A 26,953-nucleotide genomic window follows, 5' to 3' on the forward strand; every position below is an offset into this window, starting at 1 on the left:
TTCTTGGGTCACGTGACCCGTCTAGAAAGAGAGAGCAACATCAGGGTATAGTTCTCTTTTTCCAACATATACAATTTATGTACAGTTAAGTTCTATGTTATATGCATCGTGCGAACGCGAATATAAATAATCTCAACAATAATAAATAATTATGATGAAAAATTATAGTATTGAAGGTTGCGGAAATGTTTGGCTAAAAAGTAATATCACATATACTATACGTAAGTAAACAACTATATATGTATATTAAATAAATTATATATGTATATTAATATTTATATATGTTAAAAATTTTTTAATACGCAATGAAAAATGACAAATTAAAACGTTGCAAAATGGATGTCTATCAGACATTTAGAAAATTTAAATATAATTGTAAATATGATTGTATTTTGAATAAAATATGTCTTTTTATAGTTACGATAATTATTTTCTTTGATATTCCATCATATAATAATGATATTAATTATTTCTATTGTACATTATATGATTGTTATTTTAGTTTATTAAAATTTATTGAAGCGTACTCAATGGCCGGTATTCATAGTCCGATCTTATATTTAAGGTCGTCTTAAGATCTCATTCAACCAATAAAATAATGCTGAACGGGATCTTAAAGCCGTGATTACACTGTAGGTTGCGGGTTAGGTTGCGGTTGGCAAAGCAACCTTTGCTGTGATTGGTTGGTTCCTAATGTCCAACAGTAACCCCAACCGCAGCCGAACCCGTAACCTATAGTGTAATCACGGCTTAAGACCATCTTAAATATAAGATCGGACTATAAACACCGACCAATGAGCGTATTTTCATGATAAGATGAGAAAAAAGGAGAGAAAACCCACAAAGTCACTAGATTACAACTTGAAAAATCTCGATTTTATGTTACCATTCTGTTATCTTCTCGATCTGACGTTTTGACATTTCTTCTCACAGGGGGAGGCACGAACGATCCGCGGCGTTCTCGAAACCAACGCGAACATTCCCCTCATCCTTCTCCTTTCATCCGCGGAATCTGTCTCGGCGCAGACGTTCTCCTTTATAGCGCGAGTGTAATTATTTTCTATCTACCCGATCTTCCCCCGTATCATTGAACACAGCGAGTGCGTAAAACGCGGCGTAAACAATGGCAGATCAGCAAGAAAACAAGGACTTCAGTGAAGACATAGCGGAGCAAAGTTTCGAGAAGAACGGTGAAGCCGAGAGCGGTGGTACCGGTGGCGGCGGAGACGCCGTGGAGAATGGCCAGGATTCGCAGGAGGACAGGTAAGATTTCTCTCGTTCGTCACGTCGTGATCCTCGTCGCGTTCCATCAACGCGATCGCATCGATTCCCCCTCGCGTTCCCGGCTACCGGTCGTACGCGTTACGTCTCACACGGTAGCGTTTTCCCGCGAAATTGCCGTCGGCGTCCCCTCCCGGGGCTCGCGGCTCGCGGCTCACGAGTGGCCGCCGAACAAAATGGCGAGGGCCGATTCGAGAAACCGAAACGGGCAATGCGATCCGTTCGCATCGGTCTTACACCGGATGCCGATCCTTTTCCCGCGCGATCGCTTCGCATCCAGCAATCATGACGCGCTCCACGGACTCTTGCGTTTTTATCCCCGCGAATGGGCGAAGTTTATTTCTTTATTGTTATTCGTAGAGCGTACGAGATGGAGTTTTTTTTTCTTTTTTTTTTTTTTTTTTTTTTCTTTCTTACGTCCTTCTCTTTGAGAAAAAAATTCGTTCGCGCGTCATATTTTCTCTCTTCACTTCGTCTTGTCTTTTTTTCCTATTCTTTTCTCTGCGCGTATACGATGATTCTTGATCTCTCTCTTTCTCTCTCTCTCTCTCTCTTAAGCGCAAAAAATACATCCGACAAATCTAACATTTTTTTGCAGCTTTCTATTGTATTATATATTGCAATTCAATATTTACGATTAGATCATTATTTACAAATTAGATAATTATATATACGAAATAAATTGATAAATGTGAGTTATCGAACAGTTTACTGCGTTTTATGATACAATTGCCCTTGCACAGTAAATCTGAAATAAGTATATTTTACATATTGTTTGTTTTTTACAAATAAAAAAATAAGGTAAATATAATTATATACTTATTATATATATTATGCTGTGATTATAATTACACATTTGCTATAATTACGAGGTATGTGTCTGTTTCAAGCATTCTAACTTTTTTGTAAATTTCTTTCTGTTTTTATTCAGCCAATTAACTCTCTTCTAGTTCTATAATTAACGGAAGGCAGAGACAATTTCATCATTGATAAAGTTTGTGTATGTATATGTAGATCTACTTATATACGTATTCTTTAAGAATAACATTTTTTGTGTGTATTTGTATTTCTTTTTCTTTTTTTTTTTCTTCTTTTTTTTTTTTTTTTTTTTTTCTTAATAGAGAATATAATTTTGAAATCCACACGTTTGATCAGTTACGAGTCATCTGTCCTTATTCACAATAACAGTTTACAGTCAAATTCAGATTAGTCAATTGCTCAAAACGATTGACAAAATACGTCCAATGCTTGTCTGGGATCTCTGAATTGAGCTGCGAAGCTTGATGAAATGAACTTTGGGGTCGGAATTATTGTGAACGATCGAGCATCGAGTTCTCAAGTCCATCATGTTCCGTCACAACACAAAAGTGCTGGAGTCAAGTCGAGTCAAACGTTACTTGAGATCAAAAATGTGTCGCAGTGACATATACTTGCCTGCTGGATATAATACAGAGTAGAGTAATTTCCGCTGAATTGTGATATTTGGATTATTTGGAACAAAAATGCGCAGAGACACTAGGGCCAATGCAAACATCTCCGATAGGAGCTCCGGAACGCCATTAACGCAGTTTCTGTGACTTGGTCTGCAGGTGGCAAACGTCCCAGTGCGATTACGGTGGACTGCTTGCAACCGGCTAACTGTGACCTGACCTGACAACAGATACCGGCGAGTGACTGGTACCCATGGTATTTATCATCAGCCCTAGATGATATAATATGAAAATGATAAATATTTATAATGTATATATCAATAAACGTATATAAATACAGATTTAACACCGCCGGAAAAAAGTTTTAAAAAATGATAGAAAAACAGCAAAGTGTGTACATATTGCAGCTTGTTATTTGAATGCAATAAAAATAATACCAAAAGTGTCTTAAGACTCGAGACAAATCGTAATAATGAGTCGTATAATGTAAAATAATCCTTCTCGATGAACATGAACTGTAAAATAGACAAATTTATATATGTATGCATACAAGTGTCTGATGTAACGCATAATAATGTTGTTTAAAAAAAAATCTCAAATAAAAAAAAAATAGAACAAGGAAGATAAGAACAGAGCAAAATCATACAGTGACCAATGTTAATCTATCGTAATAAATTAATTTTTAGCTTTCCAATATTATAGAGTTGCAGTTGATCTACTACCACGTGCCATTTTTGGGCCAATATTAATAATCGGGATTATTTTTTTTTTGTGTGTGTAACTTAGAGAAGTTGTTTGTATTTTCTTTAGGGGCAGCCGTATATATCAACTACTGGAGTTTAGCTTATTTGGATCATCGTTATAACAGTACTTTGCTCTCTTTGATGCGTTTTTTTTTTCTATTCACATACACACAGACTTATAATATTATACACACATACATACATATGCATATGTATTTTTTTTTAAACTTTTTCTTTTAATATTTTTCACGAAACTTGTTTTTTTACGATGTTCAAATCGAATTGCCTGGGTGGTTGCGCAAAATGCCGCCGTCTCTCCATAACTTCAATTTCACTACGCTATCGCGTAGCAACTGCGTATGTAAATTGTATTAATAATATACATTTAACTTTATCAGAGTTCATTTGTTCTAGGGATATGGTATATCTTGTAACTCTTTTTATCTTTTGCTGTCAGAATAACAATCTTGTTTAGTCTCATGCAAGGAACGTGTTTATTTTTCCAAATCTTTATGTAGAACAACACCTACATTGCACGTTGCTGCAATTGGAATTCCTATTTCCTGCAATTGAAAAAAAAAATGATTATCGTGTTTACATAAATCAATATCAAAATTTCTTGCAGTGCCTTTTCCAGATAGCATCATGGGTCGTCAATTGTGCTCTGTTAAATCGTAGTATGATTCTAATTTGCATAGATTCCTATGGAGTTAAAACGTAAATTTTGAGAAGCTATTAACTTAATTAATAATGTAATATTGATAAAAAGATCTCTGTTTTTTCTTTGGTAAAATAAATTAGTTCCATTGCTTTGCAGGTTGACCGGAAGTAATCAGGACTCTATGATTGATAGAGGCACATTCGATTTCTATTCTTCTCTTTCTTTTTTATTTTAATTATTGTGTGCCTATACAAAAATTCAATTTTTTGAGATAATATTACTCGTAACAATCGTAGCACCGTAATAGCGATTGGAAAATTAGGGCGGCAAGCGCGCATTATCCTCCATTACATTTATTTACAAATTTCGTTTCTGTTTATTGTTTACAGAAAATTATTTGTTGGTGGCTTAAGCTGGGAGACTACTGACAGTAAGTATTCTCACTCTCGATCGTGATTGCTCATATTTCTTCTGGAAATCTATATTTTTATTCGCAATTTCTCTTGCATTTTTTCAGAGGAGTTAAGAGAACATTTTAGCACATACGGTGACATTGAGAGTATCAATGTCAAAACAGATCCCAACACGGGGAGATCGAGAGGTTTCGCCTTTATTGTTTTCGCCAAAGCTGAAGCTCTCGATAAAGTAATTTTTCTCTTTTTCAATAATATTTTCAATATTATGAAGCAATACTATGTATGCAAATAATCCTATAATAAGTCTATATAAAAATGATTTCTTGTAGATTATGTCGGCCGGCGATCATGTCATCAACAACAAAAAGGTTGATCCCAAAAAAGCAAAAGCAAGACACGGGAAGATCTTCGTCGGTGGCCTCTCGACGGAGCTCTCCGACGACGATATTAAAAACTTCTTTTCACAATTTGGAAACGTAAATATTCTATCATTTGAAAATTGACTTAAATAGTTTAATATATCTAAACAAAATTGATTGATTGTCGCATAATTTTCAAATTCTTTCGCACAGATTGTCGAGGTGGAGATGCCATTTGATAAGACAAAGAACCAAAGGAAAGGTTTCTGCTTTATTACTTTTGAATCTGAGCAAGTGGTCAACGAACTGCTCAAAACCCCCAAACAGACCATCAATGGAAAAGCGGTGAGTTTTTCTACGGAATATAAAAATAGTTATTTGATCTTTTATTACAATTTAATTTCTTCGCATTTTAAAAACGAATTAAAACTTGAATTCTTATCGTAGGTGGACGTAAAGAAGGCGACACCCAAATTGGACGGCATGGGTGGAATGCGCGGTGGAATGATGGGCCGAGGTAGAGGCGCCCGAGGTGGTCGTGGTCGCGGTTTCGGAGGCCAAGGAGGCTGGGGACAAGGTTACGGAGGCGGCTACGGCGGCGGTTACGGTCAAGGTGGCTACGGCGGTGGGTACGATGGTTACGGAGGATACGATTACTACGGCAGCGGTTACGGCGGTTACGGTGGTTACGATTACAGCGGATATGGTGGTGATTATCTTTTGTTTGTTTGTTTCGTCATATAGCATAAATCGTGAATTTTCAAATTTAAATAATATCCCAGGGTGAGGTACTTTCTTTCATAAAATTGGTCAGTGGCGATTTTGATCTTTACATTACGTTTTTCTCGGACTAAAAATTTTATCGAAGAATCGAAATTTTTCCTTAGAGTCGCGGTAGTATATATACACTTTACTTTTTTCTAAATTTTTTTCTACCGTATCGAAATCTCGATGGTACGTGCGGCTACTGACTCCATTTGTACCATGTGTTTCATGAAACGCAGATGGCTATGGCTATGGCGGTGGTAATTACGATGGTGGCTACGCGGGCGGGCGCGGTGGTGTACGCGGTAAAGGTACGCATTACAGCGTTCCTTGATATTATACTTTACTATCCATCATTTTTAGTATTTTGCTCTCTCTATCTTTCTCTCTTTTATATTCAGTTTGACGCTTTGCCACCGCTAAAATATTTCACCCATTTCTATAATCCTTTTGACTGCTATGGGAACAATTTAACCCCGAACTTTCAATCGTGGATATAAATCGACTAAATAATCATTTTCGACGTAAATTTCGATTAATCTGAATTGTAGAAACATTATAGTGCTTGTAAAAAAGAAAATACATTTAATTTTCCATGCTTTGCTTATATGAGTTGTCATGTGTTGCTTATCCATTACTGTAATAACAAGACAAAAAAATTTATAATCTGAGAGATGTGTATCGAAAAGAAGGGTATGAATCCGACTAGTGTGCAGTTTAGCCTGTAGCCTCTTATTCTTATTTATTATCTGTAGTATTTTTTCCATAGTATTATACCTGATTGTGTTAGTATAGTGTATAGTAGTATAATGTATCTTCCTATCGAGGCGCGCGCGTGTTGTATGTTTTATATTGTATAAGAATCAATCTTTTATGCTATAATGTTGTATGTGTGCGCGCGCATTCGTGTATGTAATTACAATTGTGTATATATAAACTTTATATATATAATTACATAACTTTATATATATATATATATATATAAAACTTCTATTTTAGACAAATGTAGAGACTAATATTACAATATCGGCATTGTTTCAGGTTCTGGCTATGGTGGCAAACAGAGAGGAGGTGGTGGTCGCCAAAATCAGAGGCACCAGCCATATTAACAAAAATCCTCATTCGCGACCGCAGTGCAATTCATGTTGTAATTGCTGGTGAGTTGCCGCGCTCCAGGAACTTTGTGTTCTCGCACTCTTAGAGTTAGAGCGGCAATTCTCTCTCTCTCTCTCTCTCTCTCTCATTCTCAATGTCGCTTGTTCACATTTATGAATGTTGTGATCGATGTCCATTATTTCCATTTTTATAAAAGCATGAATTAATTTAAATTAATGTTCTTAATTTTTTTGTTAATCCAATTTCGACCGATTAATTATACATATTTTGTAATATAATTTATAAAAAATTGATAAATACACACGCCACAAACACACACAAATGTATGGTCTACTTCGTCTTTTTTTCACAGGTACTCTTCCTCACACTACTACCGATCTCTTCATTCGTCCAATTATCATTCCATTAAGCCGCGCCCCTCCTAGCAAGAATTCGACAATTTTTCGACAATGTGGACAACTGCTGCTAACCGAAAGTCAATCACCGAAACCTACAATGGAAATAGCAGTAGCGATTTCATTTTGTATTTAACTCCAATTTATTATTTCGCGTCTCTATATGCTTTCCTTTCTGCCGTTTGCAGTACGAGCCTGTGTCGTTCTTCTCCTTTTTAATAATACGTTCGCGGTAGAAAAGCAAGCATATAAAACCATCGATAGATTTTTTTTGAATGTAATGCCGAATAAAACGAAATGAAGTATATCTTACAGTATAACAATCTTACAAGAAGTAATATGCCGTACGATAAAAATATAAAATGGAGTAAGAATTAGTTGTATAAAATATACAATGTAAGCACGACAACGTGTCTCTTCTCATCAAAACATGTGCGTCATTATTGAAGAGAGAATTTTACATTTCAAATTATTCCCACATTACGACCTATCTTCCTGACTTCATTTGCTACAATTAACAACTCTTTAAAGAGAAAGAAATTAATCATCAGGCGTTTAACGATTGCAATCATTACATTGAATTGGCTATTAAATAAGGATCTTCCCTATGGTAGCTTTCCAGTAAGAAAACAGGTGGACGCATTTTTTTCAGTCGCAAAAATTTTTATAATTGACAACCAATTATATGACACTATGCATTCTTGTTAGCAAGCTTTCCATTCTGTTATTCTGAAAAAATATTTCCAGAGACTTTAAAAATTCGCCATCAACTGATAATCAATTTTGATATTGCGGATTGCAAGCGATAGATTTATTCATTTTGCTAAAAGCTAGAACTCTGACAGATTTCCGAGATTGCGTTCGAAAATCTATTGGACAGAGTAGCGTTTAATTGACCAATCGGGATAAAGAAATCCTCGGTCACAGTTTTAGGAGAATTTCCAACAAGGCTTGAAAACCGTATCAGACTACGCATTAAAAATTGAGATTGAAGATTGAAATTTGACCAATCAAGACAAAGCAATTTTAGTTCCTTTTGTTCCGATTGGTCAAATTCTAATCTTTAATCTTGAATTTTCAATGCGTAGTCTGATACGGGCTTAAGGTTGCACGCGAAAGGTTGGCAATCGTGTTTCCCAACAATCCCAATAGAAACGAGTCGAATAGCGCGAAGCAAGTTGCAAGGAACGCGGACCGGATGGACGCAGTGGAAAGTGGAATAGATTACACAGTTTGCGATATACGTTCACGAGCGGTCTCTAGCTTGTAAGTGATAATGGTCGCCGGCGTGAAGTGAACGAGTGAGAGGAACCGATCGCGAGTCGTCGTCGTGTCTTATCGTCCAGCGAGGACGCTCGCCTTTCCGCTTGCCTGTGATATGCCAATAATTAGCATTCGCAGCTCCGCGAATGAACGTCCCGTGGCCCTAGAGCCCTCGCCGACCGACGCTACGCAACGAACAGCGCACCCTCGTCGTCGTCGTCGAGACGCAGTCATTGAAGGTACGTTGTCGTCCCTTCCGGGTTGTATGCAATCGTCTGCGAGATAGCGATCGCTCGCGGTCCGGCGAGTACCGTGGCTTTTTCGCGCGCGATCGACGGGGAGGACGCGAGAATGTTCTCTCCTCCGTCTCGACAACAAACGGCGTCGTCGTCCCTTCGGAACCGCGCCAATTAGATGACGGCCTTTTCCCGCCATATTTTTCAAAGCTCCCTCCAACGTGGACGCTTACTTCGGTAATGGTTTTTGTGTCGCGAGCTAACGTTTTCCCAAATATATGTCAATTTAAATTTTGGTTTAAATTGGAGTACGAAAACTAACAGTTAGAGACAGTTTGTGACCTTTAAAGCTACGCTACACTTGACGTTTGCCAGTATTATTTGTTTTTGTTTCACTTTAATCAACAGCAAACTATTCCACAAGCATTGCGATTGTCAAAAACGTAGCCTAAAAATTGATCTCTTATTTAGTGATTTTACAAAAAAAAAAAAAAAAAAAAAAGTTTTAATTGTAAAGTACATTTTATATTCCGATTTTTTTTCTTTTATAAAAGAATTTATTATAAGTTTCTACGTTATAATATATTTGTCACTGATTTATAGATATCTGAAGAGACAGAGCGTCAAGATGAGTACAGCTATGGAAAATGGAGCCGGCGACGGCAAACCGGGTGCTAAACAAAAGACCATTGAGGGTATTTATCAAAAGAAATCACAGTTGGAACATATTTTATTGCGTCCGGACACCTATATTGGATCTGTGGAACCAGTAACGGAAATGATGTGGGTCTTTGACAAGGAAAAAGATATGATGGTTATGAAGGATATTAAATATGTTCCTGGATTATATAAAATTTTTGATGAGATTCTAGTAAATGCTGCTGATAACAAGCAACGCGATCCAAAGATGGATATGATCAAGATTGATATTGATTCGTAAGTTATCGAGTAAATGCATTTTAGAATAATTGAGAGAATTTCAATATAAATTGTATAACTAATTAAATACTATGTTGTAATATTGTGTAGTGAGAATAACACTATTTCTGTGTGGAACAATGGGAAAGGTATTCCTGTAGTAATACACAAAGAGGAGAACATGTATGTGCCTACCATGATATTTGGCCATCTTTTGACATCGTCAAATTATGATGATGAAGAGGAAAAGGTGACTGGTGGTAGAAATGGTTATGGCGCCAAATTATGTAATATTTTTAGTCATCGTTTTACTGTTGAGACAGCCACAAAGGAGTACAGGAAATGTTTGAAGCAAGTGAGTATGATTTATCAATATATTTAATTATCTCTATTACTATTGGTATATTATAATTTTTACCACGTCGATATAGACATGGGGCAACAATATGGGAAAAGCTAGTGAGCCTAGGATTAAGGAATACCATGGAGAAGATTTCACCAAGGTCACATTTTCGCCAGATTTGACAAAGTTTAAAATGCAATCTCTCGACAATGATATTGTAGCTCTAATGTCTCGAAGAGCATACGATGTAGCTGCGTCTTCAAAGGGCGTTAAGGTTTATCTGAATGGAAGCCGTATTCCAGTAAAAAATTTTAAGGATTATGTTGATTTTTATATTAAAGGAAAGGAGGATGATGTTGGTAACCCATTGAAAATTGTATACGAAAATTGTGGTCCACGTTGGGAAGTGGCTCTTACTTTATCAGATAAAGGGTTTCAACAAATGTCATTTGTAAATAGTATCGCAACAACAAAGGTAAGAGAACTGTATGTAGCAATTTTTTTATAAAATGTAAAATTACTTCAAGTACTTAAACAAGATTATTGAATAGGGTGGCAGACACGTCGATCATGTGACCGAATTAATAGTTAAACAATTGATCGAAACATTAAAGAAGAAAAATAAGGCTGGCGTAGCAATTAAGCCGTTTCAAATCAAGAATCACTTGTGGATTTTTATCAACTGTCTCATCAACAATCCGACATTTGACTCGCAAACCAAGGAAAACATGACTCTACAAGCGAGAAGTTTTGGTTCCAAATGCACGCTTACTGATAAGTTTATCGCTTCGGTAAACGCGAACATTGAACATTGAAAAACATCAAATGTTTTTTTTTTTTTTTTTTTCTTTTTTTGCATCTTGTACACATATTCTTGACCATTCCTTGAATTGCGATTGCAGATCACGAAAATCGGTGTCGTGGAGGCAGTATTATCCTGGGCAAAATTTAAAGCCGATAGTCAGCTTGAGAAATTGGGCTCCAAGTCAAAACAAAGAAAACTTCATGGTATACCAAAGTTGGAGGACGCCAATGATGCAGGAACTGCAAAGTCATTGGAATGCACACTTATATTAACTGAGGGAGATTCAGCCAAAACAATGGCTGTATCCGGCATCGCTTCCATAGGCAGAGATAAATATGGCATATTTCCATTGAGAGGTGAATTTGTCTTACTGTAAAAATTTAATATTAAATACTAATAACTGATACCTTGATTATAGGCAAAATGTTAAACGTCAGGGAGGCTACTCACAAACAAATTTTGGAGAATGCTGAGATTAACAATTTAATCAAAATCCTTGGACTTCAGTACAAAAAGAAATACGAGACTCGAGATGATTTAAAAACATTACGCTATGGAAAGATGATGATTATGACTGATCAGGATCAGGTTAAATCTCTTTCGTATAAGACGCGCGTCGATTTCACATATATCTATTATAAATATTTATAATTAAACTTCTCTCTTTTTTTTTTTTTTTTTTTTTTTTTTTTTTTTTTTTAGGATGGTTCACATATCAAAGGTCTCTTGATTAATTTTATCCATCACAACTGGCCATCGTTATTGAAGCTAAATTTTGTTGAAGAATTTATTACGCCAATCGTGAAGGCTACTAAGGGTAGCCAAACTCTATCTTTCTTCTCGTTGCCAGAATTCGAGGCGTGGAAGAAAGACACAGAAAATTTTCACACGTATAAGATCAAATACTACAAAGGTGTTTACTCAAAAATCTAAGATTCATTTCATTAATCAATATGATATAAAGAACTAAATCTAACAGCTTTTTTGGGATTTATATAGGTTTGGGTACTTCCACTGCCAAAGAGGCGAAGGAGTACTTTGAAAATATGGCCAGACACAGAATACGCTTCCGATACGAGGGCGAAAGAGACGATCAAAACATTATCATGGCATTCAGTAAAAAATGCGTCGATCAACGTAAAGATTGGTTGATGAACCACATGAACGAGACAAAGAGACGAAAGGAGATTGGTCTTGGCGAACGTTATCTTTACGAAAAGGACACACGCACCGTCTCCTTTTCAGACTTTATCAATGTCGAACTGGTGCTGTACAGTAACTACGACAATGTGAGGTCCATACCAAATATGATCGATGGCTTTAAGCCGGGCCAGAGAAAAGTGATGTTCACCTGTTTAAAACGTAACGACAAACGTGAAGTAAAAGTGGCGCAATTGGCGGGCTCGGTCGCCGAACACTCAGCTTACCACCACGGCGAGACATCCTTGATGGCGACTATAATTAACCTTGCTCAAAATTTCGTCGGCAGTAATAATATTAATCTTCTACAGCCTATTGGTCAATTCGGTACGAGGCTCGCCGGAGGAAAGGACGCTGCCAGCCCGAGATATATTTTCACGATGCTCAGGTATTTGTCACCTTCTTATATAAAAGAAAAAAAATTATAAATATCATTACTTTTCTTTTTTTCTTTTTTTTCCCATAGTCCACTAGCAAGGTATATATTTCACAAACACGACGATGCCCTGTTGAAACACGAATACGATGATAATCAAAAGATCGAACCTGTCTATTACGTGCCTGTAATGCCTATGGTATTGGTGAACGGCGCCGACGGCATTGGCACCGGATGGATGACAAAGATTCCGAACTACAATCCTCGTGAAATTATCGAGAATCTACATAGGATGATGGAAGGCGCGGATCCGAAACCCATGGTAATATCGATATTAAATTATCTAAAAATAGAGAGAGAAAATTAAAATCATAATTTTATAGCTATTTAATGAATATGCAGAGTATTTCTCTCGCAGAAAAACAAAAAATATAGATGCTTATCACTTTTCAATAGCGTCGCATAATTTATTTTTCAGTCACCGTACTACAAAAATTTCAAAGGCGTCGTGGAGAGTTGTGGCGATTATCGCTATGTTATAAGCGGGGAGATATCAGTGATCGGACCCGATAAACTAGAAATCACTGAACTTCCTATTGGTACATGGACACAAACCTATAAAGAAACTGTGTTGGAGCCCATGTTACACGGAACTGATAAAACGCCAGCTGTTATCACGTAAGTATTGTATAAAATTTCCAGGAGCAGAAGAAAAATCTACAAAAATTCGAACTTAAGATCTTTCACTTATAAAACAACTACTTTGCTATTCTGTCTAATTCACATTTTTTTGCTTATCTCTATATTTCTTGATTTTTATAGTATAATCGATTTACGATTATAGATATGAAACGATTTGTGGGAATTCTCTCTTTTATATTTTTTTCACATGTGTATTTTGTCGTAGGGATTACAAAGAGTACAACACTGATACGGCAGTGCACTTTATAGTAATCTTGAATCGTGACAAATTATTAGAGCTAGAGAGAGACGGTCTTCATAAAGCATTTAAACTCCAGACAACTATGACAATAACTTCTATGGTAAGATAATATCAATATGGCACTGATTGTAAGTGAAAAACGGAATACCAACATGACATCTTTTTGTTGCAGTGTGCGTTTGATGAAAATCTATGTTTAAATAAATACGACAGGGTGGTACAGATATTAAAAGGGTTTTATAAACTACGTCTGGAGATGTATCACAAAAGGAAAGATTATTTGGAAGGCATTTTAAAAGCGGAATCAGCCAAGTTGTCAAATCAGGCTCGCTTTATTCTCGAAAAATGCGATGGTACTCTAGTGATAGAGAATAAGAAGAAAAAAGACATGATAGCGGAATTGGTCAGACGCAATTATGATTCGGATCCAGTGATAGTTTGGAAACTATCGCAAAATAGGGAGCAAGTATTAGTAAGTAGAATTTTGCTTCAAAATTATCGTATATCCGCAAAGAACTCATAATTATACTTATTTGAATTTATCTATTTTGCTACATTAGGAAGATCAAGTAAGTTAATGTAGACAGAAATAGTGTGCGTAAAACTTTTTTCAATGTAAACGTCGTAACTCGAAGGTTTTTCAATAAACGCAATCAGTTTCCAAATCGTTTAAATAAATCTTTCGACAAAAATTCTTTTTGCCATTTAACAAAAATATACCTGAAATTTTTGTTTAAATAATTTTGGATTATGATTGTCTCTTGTGAAAAACCTTGTTATCACATCGACTATATATATATTTGATATTAATTATGATATATATATATATATATATATATATATATATATATATAAATTATGTGTATATATGATTTTATCAATCATTTTAATTGTAAATAAATAGGAAGAAGTAGCAGGAGGAAACGATGACGAGAGTACTCCAACTGCGATAGCGATAGAAAAGGAGAATTTTGATTATCTTCTTGGAATGACAATGTGGAGTCTGACAAAGGAGAAGAAGGACGAGTTATTACGACAAAGGGATGAAAAGATAGGGGAATTAAAAAGACTGCAAGCCCGCACTCCAATCTCTTTATGGAAAGAGGATCTGGACAACTTGTTGGCTGAATTAAATAAGGTACATTTATCTTTTTCTTCTTCTTTGAAATGAAAGTAATTGTCATGTGATTTGTCTGTATAGTTAGAAGAAAAGGAACTGAAGGAAGAGAAGAAAACAAAACAAAACGAAAAAAAACCGCCTTCGAGGTTCTATAAAAATGAAGATACTCGTCGCATAATTCCCGTCATTGATGTTGAACTAAAGAAGAAGATAGAAAAAGCAGACATCGTATCGAAGGATAAGAAGGAAGGCATAGTAAAGAAACCGAGGGTAAGTCTATCATATGATACCTGATTTATAATTTTCCTGCATCTGTTTCATTATTATATTGCTGTAAATCTATCTTTTGTATCAGATAAAAAAAGAGGCAATCTCTGGGGAGGAGAAAAATGAATTTGATGCGTTAGTCGATTCTAATTTCAAGCCCCTCGATCAGAGAATTGGAATGTCTCCCGAAAAGTTAGAAAAGAAAATAGCTGCAAAGAAAGGTTGGTATGCAGAACTTTAACTCGCTTGCATATTACATATTTTGCAGAAGGCAATATAACAATGTATATTCTTACCATTGTGAACAGGATTGAAGCAATCGACGTTGCAATTCAAGCCGATTAAGAAAGGAGCAAAGAAGAAATTCAATGACTCGGACGAGAGTGATAACAGCATCGATTTCGGCAGCATTTCGCCACTCCCACAGCGGTCATCTCGCAGAGCCGCAGGTATTCATCATTTCTTTGTCCCTATCCAAAAATTATTAAAACAGTACATATTATATCGTTAATATTTGCTAAATCTGTTTGAATAACAGCCAAGAAGGATTATACATATGAAGATTCGGACGATAACAGTCAGGACATCTTTGGCCCCTCTTCCGACTCCGAACAAGTGTATGTATTAATCATATTACAACGAATCATTTTGATCTCAGCTCCGTTTGTCATTACATATTTTTGTTTTTGCAGGCCCAAGAAAAAAGATTCTGTTGTGGTACTAAGCGACTCTGACGATAACTTTAAGCCAAGCAAGAAACCGCCCCAACCAACACGTAAGCGTAATATATATATTAAGTTATACATATATATAGCTTTATATGTTAAAAAAGTACTAATTACTTATTCATCTTTATAGCAACTTCGGAAGAACTATTCGATTCGTTAGTTGGCAATTCTTCTTTGGAGACAAGCCAACAAAAACCTGTATCCTCATCTGGAGAAGACTCTCCTGTAAAGTTTACACCACCTAAAAAAGGTAATTGAAATTTATTTTGTCAGACAACTATTGCAAGTAAAATGTATTCTGTATAACCGTTACATTCGTACTCTTTTTATGTTACAGCACCTGCTAAGAAGAAAACCGAGAACGGTAAAGGAACGAAGAGGAAGGCAAAGAAAAAATCAAAATCGTCCGATGACTCTGACTCGGAAGAGATATTTACTAAACAAAATATTGTAAGTACGGTAGCAATTTGGATCGAGATGTGTTTGTTTTGCGAGAATTTAGTCTACTAATTTGAAATTTTTTTTCTTAGCAGACGAAAAAGAAAAAGAAGAAATCTGATTCGGACGAAGACGCGCTAACGGATGATTCGCCATTACCGCCGCCACGCAAGGTTGTCGGTCGAGTTCGGAAGCCTATATCTTACGAAGAAGATTCAGATTGAACGATGTCTCATTTGTCGAAAACGAGTGTGACTGATTAAAGTTTAATTTAAAGCGTAAATCTTTGAAAGCAAGACAGATGGAATCGTTACGAAAAGACAAGTTTAATCAGAGAAATTTAGAAAGATTTTGTCTTCACTGAGATTGTCAGTCGTAACACTAGTAGTAATTTTACGTGGAATGCGTACTGAAATCTGCCAAACATATTAAAAGAAATATGTTTCTCGAAGTATTTACTCAAATTATAAACTCGTGAGATTTACTCGAGCGACATTCAAACTCTGAAGTGTTCTTTTTGAAAAAAGAAAAAAAAACACTTCATACAACCTTGTATATAAGTTTACTACTCGAATACACATAATGTTGTAAATGCGAGTAGAGTTTCGCGAAATTAATAAACACTGTGGACGGCGCTACAAGACGTACGGGTGTATCCAGAATATTCACACGAATCTCATCGCGTGATTTGAGTCCTCCCCAAAATATTCGTCGTCTATTAACGAAAGCTGTATTGTGTTATATTTATAATATATCAATTATTGCGCATATTTGAGCTTTGTTTCAAAAAAAAAAAAAAAAAAAAAAGAAAGAAAGAAAAAACTACGAGAAAATACGTGGCTCACATCTAGCGAAGAGAACGTCCAGCACTGTCTACACTATAGATAGATTAATTAGCACCGCGCGAAGGGAGCAGTCCTTTCCAGATCTCACGATTATCGCACAATTGTTACACACAATCGTGTTACACTCCTCGTCGCCAGAATCTCGTTTGTCTGAGGTAAAACTTGGAAAAAAAGAAACGTATACTGATCCCGGAAAATGTTTTATAAAAAATGAAAAGAAAGAAAAATATGAAATATACACAATTTTTAAATATATTTTTACATACGCGTCACAATATGGTTTTTTTCAGGTTATCTAAAAGACTAAAGAAAATTATACACAGCGGTAAATGTCTATTATACATATATACATAGAACGGATCTTACGGCTAATGCGGCGCTCAAATATCGGTTAAGCGAAAACTGTCGGACGTTTTATTTTTAGCTTTATACTGACCACATGTAGAATAAAATAAGTTTACTTCGTGCTCGTTTAATTATAGGTAACAAAGAAGTTTGTAGATTTTAAAATGCTGAGCGCGAAAAGAGCCCATACGGTGTAACAAGAACAATCATAATTGAAACTACAGTCAGGAAAAAGATGGATAGCTATAATTAATTTCCCTGATATAATTAGGTTCCTCTTCCTTTCTCTTTCTTGTGTACAATTGATATTTTTTTCGCAATTATATATAATATGAAATTGAGGAAACTAATTGACTTTTATGATTATTGGTGTTCATTAAATTCAATTTCTGACTGTATATACATCTAGTTCTGTGTAATCGTTCATTCGTAAGATAAGAATAAAAAGAATTAATGATTGCAATTAGCGCGGCGATCCTGCACTTGCTATTAAGTGAGTATATCTCAATACAGAGAGCCAATTATATAAATTTTCGAAATCGGTCGACTATATCCCTCGCGCACGCGCGTTTTCAGCCTAATCAATACTTTATATCTTCAGCGATTTTCATTTTTATATAATTCGCATACACGAAATAGGTATATATATATATATCAATAAAATGTTTTATCTTTTTAGACTCGATAATTCATTGTTAAACATGTTTGTTAACCAGAAAAGAAACGAAAAGCAGCGAGGGGTAATACACACCGTGAGAGAGAGATGCGTGAGATTTATATTTAATTAATAAGTTTACTAACTTTTTTTTAAATTATACACAAATACGTAAATTTATTGCTATAACATTTCATACACCATCCTCGACGCAATTCCAATGTTTCTTTTATTTCTCTTTTTTTTATTTTATGTTTAGGAAGATCGTGACTATGCCGACACGCAGGACCGATTAAAAAAAAAAAAAAAAAAAAAAAGCGTCTATTATTATATTTGACAACGTGTAGATCGTGATAATAGCTTAATCGATAGGAAGGTATTTTTTTCTATTTATACTCGCAGTAGAAACAATTGTAGATAAAAAATTTCTCTTCCCCCTCCCCGTTCCTCTTATCTTAGATGCATGCGAGTTTACCAATTTTCTCCCGTATGCGAGGGATTGTATAGATATGTACAAATGTAAAACCCTTCCTGTCGCAAAATATATCGAATATCTTTGTCATTTGTAATGAAGATATTCGATATGACATAAATACTCATTGAATTTATACCTTCGGACAATTCTGTTAAGGCCGGTTGTAACAATTTCGACAGATACATACTATATTAAACTCGAAGTCAAAATGATATAATTGGAAAGATATGCGAATGACAAATTCTTCCATTTAATTTTACTATTTTAAATATTTGCTTCTCCTCTCCATCTCTCTCCTCCGCGAGTCAACGAAAATATTTTTAAAAATCTACGTCATTAGTTAACATAGAGAAAACCATCATATATCGAGCAATAACACAAATTATGCCATTTCGGAATCATATCGTAGAAAATTGTCAATAGAAACATGCTTTGCTAAAAGAAGAAAAAAAAATGCACTTGCGACTGCGTGTCTTTTTTCACGAGAAGTAGGATGCGGGATGCGGGAACAGTTGGCAATTTTTCTTTTCTTTTTTTCATTTTTTGTCAAAATTGAAGCAGCGGATCTAAGTAGTAGTAGACTCTCTGTTCAGACTTGTAATTGTATTCTCCTCTCTCACCACACTTTTGCCAATCACATTGATGGTATTGAGCCGTCATCAATACCTGGTGCCCACGTTGTACCAACAACTTGACGCAACACTTTTAACAACACACACACTCACTCGCTCTCAGTCTCTCTTTTTTTTTCTCTCGTTCGCTCTCAACGCATTCCATTTCTCCTTTTTCTCTTTTACTCCCAGAAGCTACGGCTCGTCGACGGACGCGACTATAATACAAAGCAAGGGCACTTGATAAAATAACTTAGTCTTCTATTTCATAATTATCTATATATAACGTACATATATATAAAACAAATTACGAGTAAAGAAATAATGATTGGGTCGGTATAGCGTTTCACGGTTCTTTTATCCTTTTTTTTTAAACTGTCATCTGATTAATTAATGTGCCTAGCCATTTCCGCGAAACTTGTTCTATACACATTTGGATCTGCTTTTCTCTCCCTCTTTCTGACTCTTACGAGAAAAAAAAGGGAGAGAAGAGAAAGGAGAGGAGACAAAAGAAAAGAAGAGGTAGAGTGAAGAAGGGAAAACATAACGCACTTCGATACTGCAAATCTCATCGTGGAGTTTTAAATCATACACGCGTGAAAACAGATTTTTTAAAGTGATGGTGATAGTGGTGGACTACGATCCTATATTTTTCACTTTGGGAGCACATTGCAATTCTTTCTTTCTTTCTTTCTTTCTTTCTTTCTTTCTTTCTTTCTTTCTCTCTCTCTCTCTCTCTCTCTCTCTCTCTCTCTCGCTCTCTCTCTCTCTCTATACTCACTTCGCTCTTATTCTCTCTTTCTATCGGACTATTCGTTCCGGCATTATAGATATAAAGCCCACTCTCGTTTCAGAATAGGAACAACCAATCAAATCTCCTTCGTGTGTAATCATGTCGTGTATATGTTTCGTGTGTGGGCGTGAATGCGCGTGTATTAGTCTCGTTATTAGTCATGATACAGGTAATAATGTTAATATTCGAATAAAGTAACATGATACGCAGGCCGAGCATTCATGGAATGCCGGAAACCGGCGCCGGAGGTCATGCGAGGATAGAGCCACCACAGTTGTCTTCCCACTGTCAATGTCTGTCGTCCTTTTTACACCATATATATATATATATTATGTCGGATTTATTAGTTTATATATATATATATATTTATATATATATAGTATAAATATATACACTCACACTAATTTTAACAATCCTCTAGCGTTCACTCATGCACACTAAAACGGAGAGAGGAACGTTGTCTTCGTAAAAGCGATTGTTGCGATTGCTTTTTACGGTTTTTTTCATATTTTTTTCTCCTATTCTTCGTTGTTTTCTTTATTTCATCGACGTGATTTTGCTTTCACTCGGAAGAATTTTTATCGTTTTATCCGTAGTCTCTTCCTCTCTCTCTCTCTTTCTTGTTCTCTCCCTCTCTCTCTCTCTCTCTCTTTCTTTCTTGTTCTCTCTCTCTCTCTCTCTCTCTCTTTCATACTCTATTTCCCCCCCTTCCCCTTAATCTAAGCGTCACTTTTAACTCATAATGACTTATCACATGTTATTTTCTCGTTCGCACGCTCGTTCGTTCTATCTCGCTCTCTCGTTTCTTTTAAACACTATTATCAAGTCAGCGCACTGTTTGATACAAGGAACGATAATACAATTGAATATTTACGAACACAACATTGTTTCTTGTCATGCTGAATAATGTGGCGTGGCTTGTAGAAAGACGCAAGCTTCTGGACTTGCGGATGACCAGTCTCGCATCTCTCTTGCAATGTCCTATGTAGTCGATCCTGTAAGTATAGTTGTGACGGTGTGGTGATGGCGGTGGTAGTTGTGGTAATAGTTGTAGTGATGATGGTGGTGGTTGTGGTGGGTGGTGGTGGTGGTGATGGTGGTAGTGGTGGTGACGGTGATAGTATCCGGTTTTAGTATTTACAATTGATTATAGTAATCGTTATTTCCCTAAGATGAGATGGTGTGCACAGTCCGAGCGCTCAAAATTTGGCATGTATTAGTATATATCGAGGATTTCGTCCTTAGTCCTTCCTCTCCACTACGAACTGCTCGACGCGTTCATACCACTAAACATGCCGATATTGAACGAGCTCTGTTGCTGCTGCTGTATCTGCTGCTGTTGTTGTTGCTGTTGGCTGTTCGCTTGGCGGCCATGTTTTGGCACTGGGGGTTGCAGGTATTCGTGTCTAGCTAGTGTCAGTACGTCTATGCGCTCCTCCTTTCTATACGCTAGGCAACTTCTTATGAAACTCTGTAACAAAAAATCGTCACGTTGTAGAACATGTTCTCATTTCTGTAAACAAGAATATACATTATTTTCTACCTTACCTTTGCTTCATTACTGACAGTCGGTTTATTCGCAAACTGGACTTCTGTGGCCTTTAGTATCGTGTTCTCCTCCAGAATGGTAGCTTGCGATTGATTATGACCAAAGGGCTGCGAAAATAATAAATAAAAAAAATATTCGTGCTTTCATTATACTCGTAAACGAGCAACAAATTCCGTATGGAATAAGTACGTATCGCGATAAATACCTTTTTACCATATAGGCATTGGTAAAATATAACTCCTACACTCCAGACATCAACCTTGGACGATATTTTAGGAGGATTTTTGCCAATGACAAAACACTCAGGAGGTAGATACCTATAATAAATATATAAGTTTGATAATTTCCAATAAAATTTTATAATCAGTACATGACAAAATAATTTGAAACAGTGAAGAAGAAATACATACCAGTAAGTACCCGCCCCTTGAGATGTTAGATCCATTCCATGATCTGGATTATAATTTTCTTCATCCATAACTTTACTCAAACCAAAGTCTGTGATTTTTATTTCACCGCACACATTACCTTCGGTTAATAAAATGTTACCTATAAACAAAAGCATCAAACAATGAGACTTTATTCGTTACTCTAAAAATAAAAGTAAACTTTTTCGGCAAACCTATTGTCGATAAAGTCTCTAAATATCTCAAGTTTACCTGGTTTTAAATCGTAATGTATGACTGGGGGTTTTATTTCATTGAGGTACTTTAATGCCGATACGACTTGCATAACAATAGATCTCGCTTCTCTCTCAGGTATAGTCTTATGCTGAAATAAGAGGTTTGAAAATAATAAAAAACATAGTTATAGAACTATTTCGTTGAAGCAGAAAGCTCACGTGAAATGATGATCAAATCATACGTACTTGTTTGAGGTAAAAATCTAAATCATGGCCATCACAATATTCCAGAACAGTACAAAAGGAATTGGCATCAATTTCAAATACATCATATAATTTTACAACTCGAGGATGATCCAATGCCTTGTGTATATTATATTCTCGTAATGCATGCCTGTTGTAAAAGAAAATAATAAATAGAAACATCCTTTATAAAAGAAAGCACATCTTTATTAAAGTATCCTCCTATCATAATTAACATGATTGCAATAAACAGTAATAGTTTGGATACTCACTTTATATAATTAGCCTTCTTGTCTTCTTTCCAGTCTTTATTTAATTGATGCACCTTACAAGCCACGTACCGTTGCTCTTTTAAGTCAAATGCCTATAAAAAAAAACCACACACGACACGGATAAGAAATAAATATTCTCACACTTGTACAGATTAATATAATTAATGAAACCAACAGACAGAAATGTTTTTTGTCACCTTATGCACTTCGCTGAAACCACCCTTTCCTAGTAACATTAGCAGAAGGTAACGTTCATTCAAAACAGGATGGGAGTTGAATCTCGATTGGTCCTCGTTGTGAATACGCTTCAATTCTCTGATGTGTAAGTTTCGCTCCCTTTCGAGCTTCTCCATTTCTAATTGCAGATCCGCGTCTTCTTTTTTCAACGCACTTTGTCTTAACTGTGGGCACATACACATATACATTATCACAAGTTTGAGAATGAAAATAAGGGAATCTTGAGGAAATAATACATTCGCAATGCATCGTGATGTACCTTGAGTATTTCGTCAGCTTCATAATACTCTTGCCACGTATACGACCCAGGTACTGCATCCGGCTTCAAAAACGTCGCCTCGGTGCCGTTATGCAAAGAGGGTTGAGGTTGACTACGTTTCCTGCCGGTTTCGCTGTTCGACGGCCTTTTCTTGAGCAGTAACTTCTTCTGCTTGTCGATCTCTTCCCGCTCGGTCGCTATTTCTTCTTGCCGTCGAGCAAGTTCATGAAACGCGTAACCATCGGTCCAATTTTCTTGAAAGGTCGCACCCACCCTTTGCGTCACGAATTGACCCAACCTCAGTCTATTTTGCATACACTTCTGCCTAGCCTCCTTTTTTTCTATGTTTGATTTTTCTTTTAATAACTTCTTTACAACGTCTATACACTTATTTATATGCGATTTATGCTGCTCAATCAATTTTTGTTGATTAGCCATTTGATGCCTAAGTTCGTCCGTTGTCTGTAACAAAAGTTCAAAAGGAATAAATATCTTTACATATATAAGTTCATTTATCATAGTATTATCAAAATGAAATAAAGCCTCTATAACAGATGTTTAAGAGAGAAGAGAAGGAAAAGAAAAAAATATATGTTCCATATAATTTGATTCTGATATAAGAATAGTAAAATTCGAATAGATTAATAATCATAATTACAACTTACCCTATTTAATTCATCAATTTTGTTGTTACGTAATTCTAAGTCTGAAGAGGCTTGAGTTTCAAATTCCTGTATCCTCTGGCAAGTAAGTTCTGTCTGAAATGCAATTTGTATAATTTTACAATAAATGAATTTTACAATATTACCGTAACATCTGATACATTTGTCAGCATTGCTCGTAGTAAATACTGGATACCTTGCTGCACGCAGAAGAGCATAATATATGAGATGTAATTTAACATATTGTCAATAATTTGTATCCAGCAAAAGTTGCATGGATATAGTGTATTTATTTGACAAGAAGATAACTATCTATTTAATTATATAACATAATAATTTCTACATTTCGCTACGCAACATGTGGTGACACACTTTTTTTATTATAGAAAATAAACTAGAGAACAAAACTCAGGCAAACGCTGATAGAACTAAGAATCACAGGCAGCAAGGAAAACACCAAAAATGTACGCATATATAAATGATGCTCATGTAAATGCTAATTAATAAACAACCCCAAAAGAATTTTGGTACATTTTTTTATTTTGAAACAGTCAAGGAATATATGTTGGATTCATAGAACTCAAATGCAAACGTTCAATGAATCCCAAAAACTAAATGTGCATATGCCAAAGTAATAAAAATATGCCTTTAACGTTCGCTTTATGCCTTGAGCGACCAATAATTGAGTTTTTCATTTTTGTAAAAAACATTATTAGATCTTTAAAGATAAGTGTATCATAATAAGAAAGAGTGGCACTACAAGATAGCCTGTATTTGTATAATAACAAATGTATACAGTGCTACAGTTTGGCCAAAAATTAGCTGATTTTATTGCAAACATTTGACAAGAAATGCCCATCATCAGGTCACATATAGGTAAAAATGGAAGAATCTAATCTATACATGTAACATTTCATAAATTACAAACAAAATTTGTTACAAAAATATAAAGAAAAGTAAAGATCAATTAATTTTTGCAATGGTATCTTTCTGTTATTACTAATAAAATCTAATGCTCTTATTATTTTGTTTTTGCGTAAGCAATGACCAAAGTTTTGTAAAAGAAGTATGATAAAAATCTTTAATTTGAAAATTGTTTTATCAGTACACTTTAATAGTTAAAAATAATAATTTTGCTTATTCCTCTCTTTCTCTCTCTCTCTCTCTCTAATTAGCTCAATGATAAAAGCTACCATATTTTGTTAGATATTAACAATATAAAGGAAAGTTTTAAAAGAAATTAAAACCTCCATATCTTTATAACAAATTATCAATTATAACAGAGATACTAATACAAACAGTGGGTAGTTTCTTATAAAATGCTTGCAGATATTACCAGATTTTGCTTACATTTGGGGTGTTAGTCTTCGCTTGCCTGACCTGGCTTGTCCTATTGAGGTTGGTAGGCCTTACCTGCACCTGCTTGCTGACCATCGAGCCCGCAGGTTGTGTCGAAACGGGTGGTGGAGGTGGTGGAGGTTGAGGATGAGGTCTTGGTGGCTGCATCAGCGAAGAGAATTCAGCTACCGAAGAATTAGGTGTTGTTACTTGTGGCGAAAGTAACTGTTGTGGCGATGGTGGAAACTATTGACAAGAAAACATAGATGTTATACATAAATCACAAAGCTGTCGCTGTACGAATATTTTTTGTAATATTGATTTTGAATCTTACCATGGGATAAGCCTGTTGAGGAGAGGGGCTCTTGGCACCACCATGCCGAATAGGACTATTGCCCAGATGATGCTTTGGGAAATATTCATTGATCTTTTTATTATCAAGAGCGGCGACTGATCTAGCCCCCTTACTTGTTACAGAGCTACTTGAAACACCCCCACCTCCGTCATCAGCCTTACGTTTTCTTTTTCTCTCAGAAGTAGTCCGTGGTACTTTTTCTGGAGTGTTTGCATCCACCTCCTTATCACTATGCGATGAGCCTAGTCATAATTATAGCTTTATTAGAAAAGTCAGATATCTTTAAACTATAACTTTAATGTGGATAATTATAACAGATAGAGATCAATTTTCTTATTACGCAAAAGAGCTTTTTTATTGCTTTTTTTGAAACACAACTTTATTCTTCAGATATGTTAATTGTCAATGGACGAGAATGTGTACTGAGAAAGCTAAGATTCTTCATAAAATTGATATTACTCGCATATCATCTTCAAGGAAATATAATTCTGACTTACCAGTGCTCATGTTCGAGTCTTGACTATGAACTGTCTGACCAGAGTTTACGGTTGTTTGGGGTGCCATCTGAATTTGTGACCCAGCAGACATCTGAAAGCAGAAGGCGTCACAATTATAAAGATATACCGCGAATAATTCGCGACGGGAAGAAAAACGGTCACACAAGAGAGGAGAGAGAAAAAAAAATAATGCAACCAACCAAATAGCGATGGACTATAGTCACGAAGAGCGCCTGTGCGATTTGACCGTTATCGAGGGTAAGGCACGTCGCCACCACATTGTACAGCCAAGAGTCATACGATGAAAACGCAGAGACGAGGCAAACGGCAACAAATTCGACGATCGCGAAAGATAATGACAACGACGGGAGCGAGAATACAGTACGAGGTATACGAGTGAGGCGGTTCAACGATACTGTTTCTTGACGATACGACAAGAGAGGTTACGCTGCGCGAACAGCAAAACCCGGCGTACGACGCTACCAGACTCAACGAGACTCGCGTGTGTTGTTAAAAAGACACGATTCACATTCTAGAAGGAACAAACTGGAGGGATAGAGAAAGACTTATGAAGCGAAGAAAAGGGTAGGGATATGAGGGGTGCCGGACGGAACAGAGCGGCGCGGAAGGAGGAACGGAGAGTGCAAAAGAGTGAGAGAGACAGAGAGAAAGAATGGAAATACATCGAGAGAGTGAGAGAGAAAGAGAGAGAGCGCGCGCGCGTGGAGAAGCGAGAGGAAGAGAGAGACCGACACCTTCCACAGCGACTTATGGTGAAATCCCATGATAATCGTCGCTCGGCGATGTGTCAACGGTAATCGAAATTCGCGCACGGTCCTGCCACGAGTGACGGCGGCGGCGTGCGATGGAAATGTCCGATATACACGTTTAGAAGAATCACGACACACAAAATGGAGGACCTTAGAGCGGCGAGGAGGAGGCAGGGAGCGGAAGGGCGACGGAGGTTCCAAGGGGCAACACGCGCGCGCGCGCGGGGGAGGAAGCGAGCGAGAGAGCGCCGAGTGGCGTGGAGGAGTGGGAGGAGGCTAGGGAGGGTAGCGGTCGCGGTACAGGGAGGGGTGAGGGGAGGAGGCGAGAACTTGACGGCGCACGGTCGGGGAGAAGTGCATGAGCGATCGGGGGAACCACGGGCGCGCACCGCGAGGGGGCAGTTTTACTCACTACGCTGCGCTTCTGAACTCTCTACGGCTCTCGGGGCCGGCCTCGGTTTTAACTGACTCTCGGCTCTCGGCTCTCGGTGTCGCGCGGTACATATTTTCGTACGCGGTGTTCGCGGCCGCGGCCACCGAGAACCGGGAGACGAGAAACGAGAGGAAGAGGAAGAGGAAGAGGAAGAGGGGGACGGGAGAAAAAGAGATATCGGCGGGGGCG

At 36.6% G+C, this 26,953-nt stretch overlaps 3 protein-coding genes across 12 annotated transcripts in view; 2 read left to right on the forward strand and 1 right to left on the reverse strand.

The window, feature by feature from the left end:
• The first annotated feature begins 986 nt into the window (after positions 1–986).
• On the forward strand, positions 987–7,609 carry LOC140665388 (RNA-binding protein squid-like). 2 transcript variants are annotated; one of them, XM_072891470.1, is made up of 9 exons: positions 987–1,263; positions 4,505–4,545; positions 4,633–4,760; positions 4,861–5,007; positions 5,104–5,235; positions 5,338–5,599; positions 5,895–5,966; positions 6,697–6,812; positions 7,124–7,609. In XM_072891470.1, exons 1-8 carry the CDS (start codon positions 1,124–1,126, stop codon positions 6,762–6,764), a joined length of 990 nt encoding a protein of 329 aa, XP_072747571.1. In that variant the 5' UTR covers positions 987–1,123; the 3' UTR covers positions 6,765–6,812; positions 7,124–7,609. The 2 variants fall into 2 exon arrangements, with proteins under 2 accessions (XP_072747571.1, XP_072747572.1); XM_072891471.1 differs by lacking the exon at positions 5,895–5,966.
• Positions 7,610–8,322: 713 nt separating this feature from the next.
• Positions 8,323–17,671, forward strand: Top2 (DNA topoisomerase 2). 3 transcript variants are annotated; one of them, XM_072891441.1, is made up of 22 exons: positions 8,323–8,668; positions 9,269–9,601; positions 9,695–9,938; positions 10,015–10,401; positions 10,478–10,717; positions 10,829–11,087; positions 11,150–11,319; positions 11,434–11,644; positions 11,731–12,319; positions 12,398–12,629; positions 12,786–12,985; positions 13,215–13,350; positions 13,423–13,722; positions 14,155–14,388; positions 14,452–14,640; positions 14,726–14,858; positions 14,946–15,086; positions 15,176–15,254; positions 15,330–15,412; positions 15,496–15,615; positions 15,703–15,815; positions 15,896–17,671. In XM_072891441.1, the coding sequence occupies exons 2-22, from the start codon at positions 9,294–9,296 to the stop codon at positions 16,025–16,027; spliced, it is 4,500 nt and encodes a 1,499-aa protein (XP_072747542.1). In that variant the 5' UTR covers positions 8,323–8,668; positions 9,269–9,293; the 3' UTR covers positions 16,028–17,671. The 3 variants fall into 3 exon arrangements, with proteins under 3 accessions (XP_072747542.1, XP_072747540.1, XP_072747541.1); XM_072891439.1 differs by lacking the exon at positions 8,323–8,668 and adding an exon at positions 8,726–8,902; XM_072891440.1 differs by lacking the exon at positions 8,323–8,668 and adding an exon at positions 8,726–8,902 and having other exon boundaries at positions 15,899–17,671.
• The window catches only part of Tlk (Tousled-like kinase), a 51,842-nt gene continuing 41,766 nt past the window's right edge, over positions 16,878–26,953 (reverse strand). For 5 of the 7 annotated variants that reach the window (XM_072891458.1, XM_072891457.1, XM_072891456.1 and 2 more), the window contains 13 exons: positions 25,562–25,652; positions 25,044–25,306; positions 24,722–24,955; positions 23,375–23,467; positions 22,710–23,171; positions 22,411–22,614; positions 22,214–22,305; positions 21,945–22,092; positions 21,736–21,847; positions 21,487–21,625; positions 21,282–21,393; positions 21,076–21,183; positions 16,878–20,998 (listed from right to left, as the gene is read on the reverse strand). In XM_072891458.1, coding sequence (XP_072747559.1) covers positions 20,786–20,998; positions 21,076–21,183; positions 21,282–21,393; positions 21,487–21,625; positions 21,736–21,847; positions 21,945–22,092; positions 22,214–22,305; positions 22,411–22,614; positions 22,710–23,171; positions 23,375–23,467; positions 24,722–24,955; positions 25,044–25,306; positions 25,562–25,652 — 2,271 coding nt within the window. In that variant the 3' untranslated portion in view covers positions 16,878–20,785. Of the gene's footprint in view, positions 20,999–21,075; positions 21,184–21,281; positions 21,394–21,486; positions 21,626–21,735; positions 21,848–21,944; positions 22,093–22,213; positions 22,306–22,410; positions 22,615–22,709; positions 23,172–23,374; positions 23,468–24,721; positions 24,956–25,043; positions 25,307–25,561; positions 25,653–25,761; positions 26,489–26,953 lie in introns of those variants that run through there. The other 2 variants (XM_072891461.1, XM_072891459.1) reach the window with 2 other exon arrangements.

Source organism: Anoplolepis gracilipes, chromosome 4 (assembly GCF_047496725.1).
Source record: "Anoplolepis gracilipes chromosome 4, ASM4749672v1, whole genome shotgun sequence".
In the NCBI taxonomy this organism is placed as follows: Eukaryota; Metazoa; Arthropoda; class Insecta; order Hymenoptera; family Formicidae; genus Anoplolepis; species Anoplolepis gracilipes.